General features: G+C 43.6%; 1 protein-coding gene across 2 annotated transcripts in view; it reads right to left on the reverse strand.

Moving 5' to 3' along the window:
- Positions 1 to 15,236, reverse strand: part of GDPD5 (glycerophosphodiester phosphodiesterase domain containing 5) — a 347,993-nt gene that overhangs the window by 112,122 nt on the left and 220,635 nt on the right. For both annotated transcript variants that reach the window (XM_050930540.1, XM_050930546.1), the window contains one exon: positions 434 to 537. In XM_050930540.1, coding sequence (XP_050786497.1) covers positions 434 to 537 — 104 coding nt within the window. The remainder of the gene's footprint in view (positions 1 to 433; positions 538 to 15,236) is intronic.

A 15,236-nucleotide genomic window follows, 5' to 3' on the forward strand; every position in this document is an offset into this window, starting at 1 on the left:
ACCATTCTTCACCCATCCTGGCTAATAGCCATTAATGGACTTAACCTCCATGAATTTATCCAGTTCTCTTTTAAACCCTGTTATAGTCCTAGCCTTCACAACCTCCTCAGGCAAGGAGTTCCACAGGTTGACTGTGCGCTGTGTAAAGAAAAACTTCCTTTAATTTGTTTTCAACTTGCTGCCCAAGAAGTGAGGTCTGATCAAATACGTTTGAGAACCACTGATGTAGATAGCCAAAAGACAGTCTCACTTAATACAGACCCCACCACTCATTTACTACAGTTACTGATTCCAAAGGAACCCAAACGTATCATGAATGTTATAAGCAGTTCCTTAACAAAAACAAAAAACCCCAACACACAGTAGAGACCTGGTTCACTTTAGGAACATACAAATCTGCATGTGTTGCCCCCAACAGAAATGCTCTACTTACCAGTTGATTTCATTGTAGTCATTGTGAACTTCCCACCAGAAATAAAACCAGACCAGCGTCAGGAAGAAAGTGAAGGTGAGGATTAGGAACCAGAGGCGCTCCCACTGTGGAGACAAAGGAAATTAACATTAACAGGGGCCTACACTGCAAGAATTCCAATGCTCAGAACTGATAAAGTCTCACACTTTGTCTATACATAGTTTCTGTACCAATTTAAAAAAACTGATAGAAAAGCAGATTTAGTTCACTAGTGTGGATGCAGCTGTGCTGGTATAAACACCTTTATTCTGATATAACTAATCTTGGTAAATTTAAATGTCTATGCCAGTATCAATATCTTTAGCTTGGCATAATTATTTCCACATGTGATGATTGCAACAATTTAAGTAAAATTAGCTTTTCTACTGATTTAGTTAAATCAGTGCAAGAATTCTCTGTAGATGAAGTCTAGTTTGAGTTCTTTTTTGATGCACAGAGAATGAATCCCCCAGCAGTGCAGAGATGTTTGCAATGAATGAAAATCTAACCTCTGCTGGCTGAAATACTTCACACATGCTCACTCTGCTGATGCAGAGAAAAAGAGGAATGGCCTTGTGGCTAAAGCACAGGTCTCAGAATCAAGGAGACCTGGGTTCTACTCCCAGATTTGCCACCGGCATCCTGTATGGGGGAAGACACTATTATTCTGGGACACAATTTCCCCATGTGTAAAACGGGGACAATACTCGTCTCTCAGGGGTGCCTGAAAGTCTTTATTCACTACAGTTGTCAAGTGCTTTATGGTCTTCCTTTGGAAATACTACATAATCTCAAAAAGCAAGAATGAGTCCTGTGGCACCTTAAAGACTAACAGATGTATTGGTGCATAAGCTTTCACGGATGAATACCCACTTTGTCAGACGCATGTAATGAAAGTTTCCAAAGGCAGGTATAAATATGCAGACAAGAATCAGTCTGGAGATATGGAGGTTAGTTCAATCAGAGAGGGTGAGGCCCTCTTCTAGCAGTTGAGGTGTGAACACCAAGGGAGGAGAAACTGGTTTTGTAGTTGGCAAGCCATTCACAGTCTTTGTTTAATCCTGAGCTGATGGTGTCAAATTTGCAAATGAACTGAAGTTCAGCAGTTTCTCTTTGAAGTCTGGTCCTGAAGTTTTTTTGCTGTAAAATGGCTACCTTTACATCTGCTACTGTGTGGCCAGGAAGATTGAAGTGTTCTCCTACAGGTTTGTGTATATTGCCATTCCTAATATCTGACTTGTGTCCATTTATCCTTTTACGTAGGGACTGTCCAGTTTGGCTGATGTACATAGCAGAGGGGCATTGCTGGCACACGATGGCGTATATAACACTGGTGGACGTGCAGGTGAATGAACCAGCGATGTTGTAGCTGATCTCAAAGTATCTTTACTAGATGGGCTTCCCCTTCTCACAAGGTCAAGGCAACTGCTGTGAATTCGACTTCCGTTGGTGCTGTGTACGTAGTTAGCCAATTATTGTTGTGTCTACATGACCCATGCACCATGTCATAGATGCTCAAAGAAGAGCTCTACCTCAATACTACCCTATGTCTGTAGGCAAGGGGTAATCTATTTTTTGTCAAAGTCAAAATTTCTTGGTATAGTCAAGCTCTAGAAAAAATACAAAAAACAACAATATTGATAATAATAAGTAAATACAAAGATTTTTGTAGTCAGTTCAAAAGCATCTGGCAGTCCAGATTTGGGCCCCGGTCTACCTATTGACTACCCCTGCGGTAGGCCTTTCCATGTCCAAAGCACTCAGATACATGTGCCTGTAAATCCAAAGTTCCCACTGGCATCATTCGTTTTTCCACCCTTATATAGAGTATTTTGCAAATGATTTCGTGGAGAGAAATAGGCAACATTTGACTTAGAGGACAAAGTTTTATATTAATATTCAGTTTTGCTTATTATCTTAAAACCAGCTACTTGGTGTTCCATTCTAATAGACTGGAACGTCCCAAAGATGTTCATTTAGGAAGCAGCATTAGAAAGCTGCTCTGTCCGTAACTAATATAATTTCTGTGTGTTCCTCACTGGATATATTCCATAGCATTAACAGTTCTGTGGGCACAGATGCTTCTGCTTCAAATGCCTTTCAGTTAACTTGGAACAAAACCTGATGTAAATTAACAAAGGAGAACATTCAAATTAGTCCTCTCTCTCCAGAATTAACAAGACAGGATACCAAAATTTATGGGCAGGCTCAGCTACCATAATTCCTTTCTAAACTCTGAACACACTATTAACTGGTTTTCAAAATATTCTTTTCACCTGTGAACTGTGACTTTGCTTTTTAATTACAGCAAACAATGTAACCACCACAAATAACTGAGTATGCATTTTGGTATCCCATGAGATTCTACCACTTCTCTCTCCTTTTTATCTTAAAGGTTAGTGTCACTTATGTAACAGTATTTTTATTATAATTCATCATGCACAAGCCTGGATTCTAATTTGGTGACAAGGCTTTTTGCTTTATGCTCCACAGCACAAACTGGGTGCAGAAAGTACAAGGGCTGGAATAATTTAATCACTCCCTTTGCTTGCAATAATGTTTTCCACTAGACATTCCTGGGTCTTGACACAGAGGTAAGGCTTGGCTTCTCAAGAAAGCCTAAGGGAGTTGGGTGATAAATCAATATCAATGGCATTTGGGTGCTTAATTGCCCTAGATCCCTTTCAAAATCCCATCCTAATATTTGACATGTCTAAAATTATCAGCATCAGGGTAAAGTTAGCGAGGCTGAGGGCTTTTCAGATGCAACTTCTACAAACATTAATTGCAATTAAAGTCACGTGGCTAAATTGCTGTGCTGAGATCTTATACAACATCCCACGCCTCCAGCCTTGCTATGAGTGCACTGAACAAAGTGCTGTGCATCCTATAGCACATAGCAACCAACATAAATCTGCACCATTTGGCTTTGCACGGGTAAATCCGGAGGCTGATGTGAACCCCTAGGAAGGGGAAAGTGCTAAAGTTTAGCCAACATGCTACAGCCCCATTGAAATCAATTGAGAGTTTACCCCATTGGCTTTGATAAATCCAGGATTTCGTGCTGAATATATAAATGAGACCTTGCATTTGCCATGCACATCCGCTCCTACTTAATGCCCTTCTGTACACACCGCATATATCAAAGTAACAATTAAAACCAATGTGAGAAGGAAACGTTTCCACGGTAAGGTGTCGCATGATAAACCACTTTGGTATTGAAGATCTGCCTAGCCCAGCTGGGGTGGAGGAATGGAAGTGAGGGAGAAGAAAAGGATTTGTTTTCTTGGATGAAGACAAATAAGAGATTGAATTAGTTAAGAATGAGATATTCTGTTACACTACTCGGGGGGTTGTCACTATGTTTATAGAGGCACTGACTGCTTTTAGCACAGGAAAATGGGAGTTAGGAGCTCCCAACTCTGACACTGATTCAAATCATTACTTGGGCAAGTTCCCTAATTTCCCTCTGCCTCAGTTTCTACATAATGAGCTCAATAATTCCCTCTTTCGTCGAAGTGGGGTTCGGATTCTCAAATGACCAGCACTAGAGCGGTGTGAATTAACACAATGCGCCCGACTTCTACTTTCCTTACCACCAAAATTCATTTGTGCCCAAGAGGTGTTTGTGTCTATATTTTGCACACACTGGATTTTCCCTGCCTCCCCTATCACAGGAGTTCTCAACCTTTTTTTCTGAACCTCCCACCCCTAACATGCTATAAAAACTCCATACCCCACCTGTGCCACAACAATGGTGTTTGTGCATATAAAAGCCAGGGCCAGCGTTAGCCGGTAGCAAGCAGGGCAATTGCCCAGGGCCTCATGCCACGGGGGCTCCACAAAGCTAAGTTGCTCAGGCTACAGCTTCAGCCCCAAGTGGCGGGGCTCAAACTTTTTGTCCTGGGCCCAAGTGAGTCTAATGCCAGCCCTGCTTGGCGGATCCCCTGAAACCTGCTTGCAACCCTCAGGGGGCCCTGGACCCCTGGTTAAGAACTGCTGCCCTATTAAACCCATCTCCTCTTCATTTTAAGAGGTGACTTGTACTCAGAAAAACCTCACTAGTCTTCAAGGCAAGAACAGCCATACAGGGTCAGACCAAAAGTCCATCTAGTATCTTGTCTTCCGACAGTGGTCAATGCCAGGTGCCCAAGAGGGAACGAACAGAACAGATAATCATCAAGTGATCCATCCCCTGTCACCCATTCGTTCCCAGCTTCTGGCAAACATATATGGCCATTGATGGGCCTATCATCCATGAACGTACCTAGTTCTTTTTAAACCCTGTTCTGCTCTTGGCTTTCACAACATCCTCTGGCAAAGAGTTCCACAGACTGTGTGTTGTGTGAAAAAATACTTCCTTTTGTTTGTTTTCAACTTGCTGCCTATTAATTTCATTGGGTGTCCTTGTGTTATGAGAAGGAGTAAACAACACTTCCTTATCTACTTTCTCCAAACCCGTCATGATTTTATAGACCTCAATCATGTCGTCTCTTTTCCAAGCTAAAAAGTCCCAGTCTTATTAAATTCCATCATTTCCTTTTTTATCCAATACTTAACAACCTACTACTCCCATCGAGTCCAGTTCACTAAATTACTGGATAGGTTTTCCAAAGCAACATATTTACATTTATCAATATTCTACCTCCAGAAAGGAAGTTTAAAATATGCCTAAAGTCCTGAGATGCTTGTTTCCTGGTTCCTCTGCCTCTCAGCTTGCAGGATTTGAAATGGCATTACCAGTAATAGAAACTTCCTAAGCATGTTAAGTAGTAGAAATCAAGGTTTCCCAAACTATCCTTATTTATCTCACACCAACATTGATACAAGGAAAGTGATCTTTACATAAAAAGGCAATCACTTTGGGATAACCTTGTTTAATGTTCAGGAATAGGATGACTGCTACTTCAACAAGCAAGCCAAGCAGGACATTTCAGGGTAGTTTATTTACATTGTATTTATATGCAGGTACCATAATTTGTGGGGGGGTCTCTAGTGGCTATTTAGGTCCAACCCTCTGTGACTGATTGTTCTTCCTACATATATTTGCTTAGCTGATGATTTGAAAACCAAATCAAATACCTGTTTGGCATACTTCTTTCTATAAATTTTATGTCTGTCTTGCGAGCTGTTTCAGAGGAACAGAGCTTTACAAGCCTAACAAAAAACTGTGGCATCACTGATGCATCCAGAGAATGGAAATTATTCTGGCTATCTTCCAGAATTTGATTAATTTAACCTTAGGAACAATATGAAAAAAAAAATCTCATCGACTCCAGCATGACTGCGACACTTTTACAATTCTAAGTTTGAATAATCACAGACAGCACTAATATTTTACAACAGTATGAAGCAATGGTTTCAGCCCTGACAGACTCTCACCAAATATTAGACTTTAAAATCACGTCATTCTGATTACTGGTTGATACATGAGTAACAATTGTATCTAGTTGTACAAATGTAATTACAAGAACATGAACAGTACCATTATAAATATAGTTTGAAAGTATATGAAATTTGCATATTTGTGTATTCTACCAAAATTTTCCAGCTAACAAGTTTGTCAGCTTTGACATTTTAGCAGTAACTCTAGTGAGAAGTTTGGGGTTTTCTAAACATGCTTTTTTGACTTGAACGTTAAAATGTGAGGATGAAGAGATCATGCTAGCTGGTTAATAATTACTCGTGCAACTTTAGACCCTCCTGTTGTCAAAAAAGAGCATAGATCCACTTTGCGGAGTCTTACAAATGAAACCTGGTAGGTACTGTTAGTTTGGCAACATGAACATTTTGGACACTTTATAAAGAGAGGCTGGTACATGCAGCAAGTAAACGAAGACGGGGATTTGTTTCAGATAAACAGGGCTACTAGTGTTATTGTGGGAAGTCTTTCAAAGGACATATAGAAACAGAGGTCATGACCACTTACAGTCATTAGAAATTGCATGGCTCTTTCCTCAAGCCCTTTGTCCTGACCAGATTTCAATTTGGGCGATCACATTCTGCATATGTAGCACCCCCCTCCCTCTGTAGTTTTTACCCAGTATAGTATACACTTCGAGGCTAGACTATTAAAGGCTTTATATACAAGTAGCAAGATCTTGAACTGAATCAGCCAAGTTCATTAGCAATGAATGTATGCTGCAGAATTCCAATAAGGGGAACAGAGAAGATGAGCACATCCTAACACCTTGAACACTGGGAATTCTGTAGAGTGGATACAAATAATTCACATGAATGCTGTATTTGATGTGCAGTGTGTATTCTTTTAATTTGCGGGTAATCCTTTTAATAAGAGATAGTCCTTTGGTCCCACACTGCTCTATTCACATCAGTTCCGAGTTACAAAATCCACAAGAGATGTGTGTTCTTAGATCCATTTTACCAAATGGGTAAGATGAGGCTCAGAAAAGTACCTTGCTGAAGATCATAGTGGTAGTGAGCCAGGACTAGAATTCAAGAGGCTCAACTCCTAGATCCTTACTCCAACCATAAGATGATCTCTTTGCTTCTAGTGACACGAATCATGCCCATAATATGATAGCCAGTTTGATTAAAGTGCATGCTCTAAAGAAACAAATGGATAAAGCAGGTACATGCAATAGTCTCTTTGTGGAGCACACTGGCAGAGTTCACCACAGTTCAGAGGATGATCATAGATTACTAAGGTTGGAAGGGACCTCAGGAGATCATCTGAGCTCAAAGCAGGACCAGTCCCCAAATGGACCCCTCAAGGATTGAGCTCACAAACCCTGGGTTTAGCAGGCTAATGCTCAAACCACTGAGCTATCCCTCCCCCCACAAAGAAAAATTGCTTGCTTGTTTAACATAAAGAAAAATGATTTTGAGGCAAGAATATTGAAAAGGTGAAGAGCAGAGTTAACATATTATCGAACTACAGAAGCACATTTCTTCTTTTTCTGTATTAAATATCCCACCACACTTGCAATTTATTATCTACTGTCTAGTGCCTAATCTTAGTGGCATTTCAACAAAAAGGAATTGGAGACATTGGCTTTCAGAGTGCCTACAGTTCTGGACAAAAGTTATCAAATCTTCACTTCTAAAGAACTTCTCCATCTTTGAGCTGCAGGACAAAACCTTTCAAAGCTGACGTCAACCCTGCAATTCCTAAAGATGATCTGTACCACAGAGTGCTTATTGTAAAATAATACCATACTTGGCACTCCTATAGCTCCTTCCATCTGTGGACCCTGCATCACCTCACAATACTACATTTATCAACACCCGCTTAAGATCTGGAAATATTATTCCCCAATATAAAAATTGGGAAACCGAGGCAAGGAGAAGTTAAATCTCGCAGATTCTTTCTGCCTAACATCTGTAAGACAAGGCTTTTCATATCCATCCCCTCAGCTAAAACTTGCATCCAGGCTTTCATCATCTCAATTACTGTGGTGTCCTTTTCCCAGCCTTGACAAATGCAACCTTGCTCCATTTCAACCCATTCAGAATACCGCTGCAGAGATCATTCTCTTAGCCCGCCATTTTGACCATATCATCCCTCTCTTTCCATCCTTCCAGTGGATGCCCCGCTCTACCTAAGCAAGTTGCTTGTCTTCACTTTCGAGGCCCTCCACAGCCTATCCCCACCCTACATGTCCTCTCCCTACTGCACACTTGCTACAGTTTCAAACCAACACCTTTGTGTTTTCTCTCAGGTTGCCCCCATACATTTGGAAGGTGCCCCCTGTAAACACCCACAAAACAATCTCATCATCTGCCTTCAGCTCCCTCCCCAGGGCTCTCTTTTGTCACTGAGACTACAACAACTTGTCAACAGCTCTCTCAGGAACCAGCAGCCCACTGCCTACCACGCAGACCAGTATTGTCTCATTGTTTCCTTGTCCTCCCCCATTATAGCATCTGTAGCCATCTGTTGTCTCTTGTCATACTTCGATTGTGAGCTACTTGGGCAGGAACGGTCTTTCTGATCTGTCCTTTTACAGCACCTGGCACAAAGGGGTCTTGGTCCATGACTAGGGCTCCCAATTGTTATGGTAATACATATTATACAAGTAATTAATACCTTGGGCAAACTCACACATCAAATCAGTGCCTGAACTAGGAAGACAACCCCCACACCTGCACTGCAAATTCTTCTACTCTGTTTTAAAAACCAGTGAGCTACGTATCATGATATGCTGAGTGAGTATTCCACCTTTGAGGGTTAGCTTTCGGTTGATTGACGTTTTAACCAGCCTGTTCTACTGTGACACCATCAATACATACTTTCATATCATAGCATTAACCACCCTGCAATGCCACCAGAGGGGCTGAAGGAAAGCACTTTATTTTATTTTTATTTGCTCTGTGGCTCTGAAAACCTTTTTATATCCCAAACGCCCTCCCCCGATACTGTAAAAGCTTCCAAAAATCACTGGATATGCTAAACTGTAAACACTGCTGGGTGCTTAGATACCACAGTGACCATTTTAATTAAATCCTTCCTGTTAAATTATAACAGATGAGATCGCTCTCCCCCTCGTAAATTATTTCAGAGTACTGCATTTTGAAACAGATCTTTTCATTTTGGTTTAGCTTTTAAATCAAGAGTTTCTTGCTGACCAAGAACGATTATTTTTAAAAATACTTTTGGACAGGGTATATTGAAATGCCAGCATTTGCCAAGAATAACCATATAGTGCCATCTGAGAAATTCAGTTTCCCCCTTTCCTTACAACAGGAACTAACTTGGTATCTGTGTGTAGGCACCTTTACTAGAAGGGCCTCTGAACTTTATTGGGAGTGTTCCAGGGGAAGATCCTGTGTGCTGCAATCTAGCCTTGGAGACCACAACTCCTATGCCTTGGGGAAAGAGGGCGAGACTTTCTCATGTAGGGAGAGCAGGTAGTGGACTCCATTTCTGGGAAAAGGAAAGAGATTGCTGCTGTGGAGCTCTGTCCATACCAGGAGCTGCTGCTAGGAAGCCAGAAGCTGCTGCTGAGAGCCTGCAGGGGCTTTGATTGAGGGAGCCTCAGAGGCTGTTGGTGGCTTCACTGAGGTCAGAGCAGAGACAGTTGCTGTGCCTAGAGCTGACTGAGGTGGGGCTGCAGTGAGGGAACTAAGAGTAACCCCCACTGTTTGGGAAAGTACAGTAACTCCTCACTTAACGTTGTAGTTCTGTTCCTGAAAAATGCAATTTTAAGTGAAATGATGTTAAGCAAATCCAATTTCCCCATAAGAACTAATGTAAATGGGGCAGGGGGTTATGTTCCAGGGAAATTTTTTTCACCAGACAAAACACTATATATTATATAAATATACACACACTATACATTTTAAACAAACAATTTAATACCGTTCACAGCTATGATGATTGTGAAGCTTTGTTGAGGTGGTGAAGTTAGAGGGTGGGTTATTTCCCAGGGAATGCCTTGCTGCTAAATGATGAACTAGCACTCGGCTAAGCCCTCAAGGGTTAACACATTGTTGTTAATGTAGCCTCTCACACAAGGCAGCATGAACACAAGGGAGGGGAGACAGCATAGCAGAGAGACAGACACACCTTGTGTGTGGGAGAAGAGAGATGCACACTGTCCCGTTAAGTAAGCTGACCCACTCTTAAGTGCATTGTCTTTTTAAGTGGACCAGGAAGTTGAGACAGCAGCTACCAAGCTCTCTCTGTCTCTCTCCATCTGTGTTCCCTCCCTGCTCTATATGGAGAAGGAGTAAGCGGGGTGCAGGAGCAGGGGGGAGGGGGACACCCTGACATTAGCCCCCCCCCCCACTTCCCCTGCACAGCAAGCAGGAATTTCTGGGAGCAGCTCCAAGGCAGAGGGCAGGAGCAGCACAAGGCAGTGGGGTAGGGACAGCTGAACTGCCAGCAATTGGTAGCCTACTGGGTGACTGCAGCACAGGGAACTTAGGGGAGCTAATGCGGGGGGCTGACGGTCCACCCTCTTTCCAAGCCCCCATCAGCTAGCTGCAACGGGCTGCACTTCCTGCAAGCAGTGGACAAAGCGGCCATAGAAGGGAGCATTGCACAACTTTAAACGAGCATGTTCCCTAATCGATCAGCAACGTAACAATGAAACAATGTTAACCGGGATGACTTTAAATGAGGAGTTACTGTACTTGCAAGGGAAGTACAGCAGAGAGACGGAGTCTGAGGAGAGGCAGAGCGATCTTGCCACTGAACCAGGGCCCAGAGCTGCTGGCATTTGGTGGGACCAGCTCCAACTATCAGAGGGGTTGTGCAACTTGTTGCCTTGGCTGGACTGACACACAGAACCAACACCACACTGTTTCCAGCTGCAGGTCTTCCAGTGCGCCCATGCAAGTGTCTAGGACTATGGATTTCAGAGGAGTGTGCACTGCAGGGTGGGGTAAATGGTGGCAGTGTAAATGCCAGTTACACAAGTTTCATTTATCGCTGTATATTATTGGGAGGGGGGAGAATAGCTCAGTGGTTTAAGCATTGGCCTGCTAAACCCAGGGTTGTGAGTTCAATCCTTGAGGGGTCACTTAGGGATCTGGGGCAAAAATCAGTAGTTGGTCATGCTAGTGAAGGCAGGAGGATGGACTCAATGACCCCATGGTCCTTTCCAGTTCTGTGAGATAGGTATATCTCCATATATTTATTTTATTTATTTTAACCCCTTTGGGGTTTAGAGAGCATGGCCCCTTTAAATCTTTTTCCTAAGCGCGGAGGGGGAGCAGAGAAAGAAACGAGGGAAACTCCAGGGGTGGCTCTGGACCTCCAGAGAGAGAAGGGATGCAGCCCACAGACCCTCACAAACCAAAGCAGCAGAGAACCTGCCTGAAGCCTGGGAAGGACATGGGAGCCAATCTGGGACACCCCAGACAGGAACCAGGAGCAGCACTGTGCCAGGTAGGAATCACTCGAGAAGGACAGGCCGGGGCTGGACCCAATATCACGGCTGCCCAGAGCTGCATGGGGCTGTGAGTACTGGGGCTTGTGACTCTACACTGGGAATAAGGACAGAGGCTGCTAGCTAGTTAAGTGGAGAGGTAGTCGCTTCGTGTGGCTTTGCAGAGGGCGGCAGAAGAGAGCACCGGAGGGGTTTGCTGGGGGAAGTTTACTGGTGCCGAAGACAACCAGGAACACTCAAGACTCGCCAATGGACTGGAACTTTGCCCAGGACTCCTGAACTCTGCGTGTGGACACATTGCTCAGTGCCTGCCCTTTCCCACTGTGCTACCACTGGGCCTGTGGGGCCTTGGCCTGAATGCAACCCTGTTCTATTGCTCCCCTATATTTCCCCTTGTTGTTTTTCTCCTCTCATCCCTCTGTAAAAAAATATTTCCCTTTCCTATATCCATTTGGATATTTCCCTTTCCTATATCCATTTTCTGGTGGGTGGGTGTGTTCACTCGGGTGGGGTTGGAACAGGTGCCCCTGGGGTGGAAGGGATTTCTTCTGCTGCATTCCTGCGCGTGCCTTCTCTTGGCCAGAGCTGCCTGCAGAGCAGACTCCATCTTGGCCATGAGGGCGCTAAAGTTACAATTATATTTGTTAACTGATTTTATTCAGCTGCCCCTGTGGATTTAAATTAATAGTGACATATAATCTTAGACTGTTATACCCTGATTTTTTAGTTGTTAAGTAAAGGAGTGTTAGCTCTAATTTAAGTATATTGAATGTATTTTAGTTATAATTGGTATGAGTTAGACCCATGCCACAATTTCTATTCTTATTAATTATTATTAGAACAGGTTCATTCCTGGAGGTTCCCAAGGCATACCATTGAATGTGTACAGGGGCCAGCCAGGTGGAGGCACCGCCAATTTTAGCTTCCTTTAGGAGTAAAGGGACTGCAGCAGAGGAGTGACTAGAGGATTCCCACCTCTCCATCACCACTACTGGCATACTCAGGATCTTCTTTAATGTCAGCAACATCAGATGAGTGTTGCCTGTTCCCGAGTAACCCAGGGAGGAAAAGGGGGGTTACATGTGTGACCAAGCAAATGTTGCCATTTTAACAGCAACCATTGTAGCTATTTTCACCAGCACAATCATCACCATCTTTATGGGGTTTTTTTTTTACAATTTTCAGAATTTGTAGCGAGCAAGAGGCTTTTGAATAAGAAATAAACGTATCTAACACTGGTAGTTCTGGCTGGCCACCTGCCTCTAAGAGACTCTGGCTGGTTAATTAAAATTTTAACGGTTAGAAAGGTGTCAAAAAAAATCCATGAAATGAAAATGTAATGTGTTCTTTTTAAGCAATGAAACAAGAATCAACTATCAATTCCTTTATTATAAACTTGCTCTTGAAGATCCTCAGAATGCAAGGCAAGATCATCACACTAACATTTCCAAAAGGTTAAAATGTATCAGTTATTTCCACAAAGCCTCAAGTACTAGGAATGAGAGGGGAAAAAAGGCATTGAAGAGGAAGATATGCTGCACAAGATGTCAGATCACTGCATGAAGTTCTAGACTTGATTTTAAATTTTACTTAAGGCCTTTTGTTTTCAGTTTTTATTTTGTTTAAAATTTCCCAAGGCTTTCAGTGTTGACTAGAAAAAAAAATAAAAAATAGGTAAAAATCAGTGCAAAAATAATTAACTTGGTAGTTCTGTGGTAAAAATCAGTTAAATATATCACTTCTGGTTTTGTTGTTTTTAAACTTTCAAAACTTTCTTTATCTTCTGAAGTATAGTTTGATACAGGTTTTCATTTTTTGATCCACTTTAGCATGAAAAGTTGTTCACTGACTGATTTTCTTTGAACGCGGCTAACTGTCCATGCTATCTGTAAAGCTAGTAATGTGTATGCAGTGGTGGTGAACAACAACACAGTATGTTCAGCAGCACAAGAGAGTCGTTCCAGTATTCTTGACCCAGCTCCCCGCTGTGGAAGGAGACATGGGTGCTTGGGAACATGGACACCCCACACTATGAAACCATTCTCTCCCCTGGAGCAGGGAGCTGGGGCCAGGGATTTCCAGCACTTCCAAAATTCAGGTGGGAAAAAAATAGTAAAAAGTGAAAAGTGGCTTTTGTAAAACCTGGGAATTTTTCAGTTAAAAATCAGTGAACACTGAAAATGAAGAGCCTTAATTATATGATAAGCAGAGCCACGCAGTGTTGAGAATGGCTCCTGCTGCACTTCCAATATGCTGATCGGTTACAGATCACATTTACAATGTCAAGCACAGCACAGGGAAGTATCAGTGGTAAACAGAGTATGGCAAAGTTCCAGGGTTCAGAAAGTTTTAAGACGTCTTAAACTCATTTGTCAAGGAGTCTCCAAAGTACTGATCAGACACTTTTCAAAGACTAGCACTAAAATATCATAAAAAAGATCTTAATAATGAAATCTAGTAGACTACTGAATAGTCTCCCAGAGAAGGGATGGAAATTGCACCATCACCAGGAGAGTGTTATTTAACAGTTAAGACTTCTGACCCCTGGAACCTAGTCTCAGCTCTGCCATGGACTCAAATAACCATGGAGAGAACTACTGTGAGTTGGCCTATGTGCTACGCCAACAAAAACAAAGGGGTTGGCTCTATTGGACTCAGCTGACTCATCTTTGAAACTGGCATAAACACGTATACAACACACTGCACTGGCAAAAGGATCATGAATGTTAAGCATTTTGAAATCTTTGGATGATGGGTTTTCCAAGAACCAGGTGTCACTGTTTCAGGGTGACTGCACCTTTAACCCCCTTTTGTAGTCTGCTCAAAGTCTCAAGCCTCTAGCTGTCACCTCTCTCTGGGCAGGGACCAGGGTCCCATCCCCTCCTGATGAGGTGTTTAGCTTTGCAGCTCCCCTGCAACCTCAGCAGGTCTGATTAACCCCCAAGTTCCTGCACTTTGCTTTCTCTTCCAGGGTTATGACTAAGCTTTGTCAGCAGTAACTAGCGACCACACCGCTTTTCCAAAGCAAAGTACCTTTGTTTGTGGACAAAAGCAAACAGTGAAAACACAACACAGTAAAGAGGTCTAAAGCAAGGGTAGGGTAGGCAAACTACAGCTTGCGAGCTCCAGCCGGGGTGGAAGCCACACCATGCGGCGCAGCCCCTCTCCAGCCGGGGTACCGGGGAGGGAGCCGCACCATGCAGCGCAGCCCCTCTCCTGCACTCCAGCCGGGGCGCCAGGTCGGGGGCTGCACCAGATGGCTCCCGGAAGCCACACCATGGCCCTACTCTGAGGGTTGGGGGCCGCTCCATGCCTAGGAGCTGGAGAAGGGACATGCCGCTGCTTCCAGGAGCCACTTGAGGTAAGTGTCGCTCAGAGCCTGCACCCCTGAGCCTCTCCCCATGACCCAACTCCCTGCCCCCGCCCTGATCCCCCTCCCGCTCTCCAAACCCCTTGATCCCAATCTAGAGCATCCTCCTGTACTCCAAATGACTCATCCCCAGCCCCCTCCTCCAGAGCCTGCATCCCCAGCTGGAACCTGCACCCATTCCCGGACCCCTGCCCCAGCCATGTTCCCCCTCTGAACCTCTCAGTCCCAGCCCAGAGCACCTTCCTACACCCCAAACTCCTCATCCACAGCCCCACCCCAGATCCTGCACCCCCAACCAGAGTCCTCACCCCCTCCCACACACCAGCACCAATTTTGTGAGGGTTCATAGCCCGCCATACAATTTCCATTCCCTGATGTGCCCCTCAGGCCAAAAAGTTTACCCACCCCTGGTCTAAAGGCACATTAAACATACCAGTTGTCACCCATCACTCCTGGGGAGACCCTGGTAGGTACCAATTCTTCTGACCCTTCTTTAGGGGTGGGTTTCCCCTGGCACAAAAGGTCGTGCCCATTTGAGGAGTCAAAAAGAAGGCCCCTC

Source organism: Gopherus flavomarginatus, chromosome 1 (genome assembly GCF_025201925.1).
Source record: "Gopherus flavomarginatus isolate rGopFla2 chromosome 1, rGopFla2.mat.asm, whole genome shotgun sequence".
Taxonomy (NCBI): Eukaryota; Metazoa; Chordata; order Testudines; family Testudinidae; genus Gopherus; species Gopherus flavomarginatus.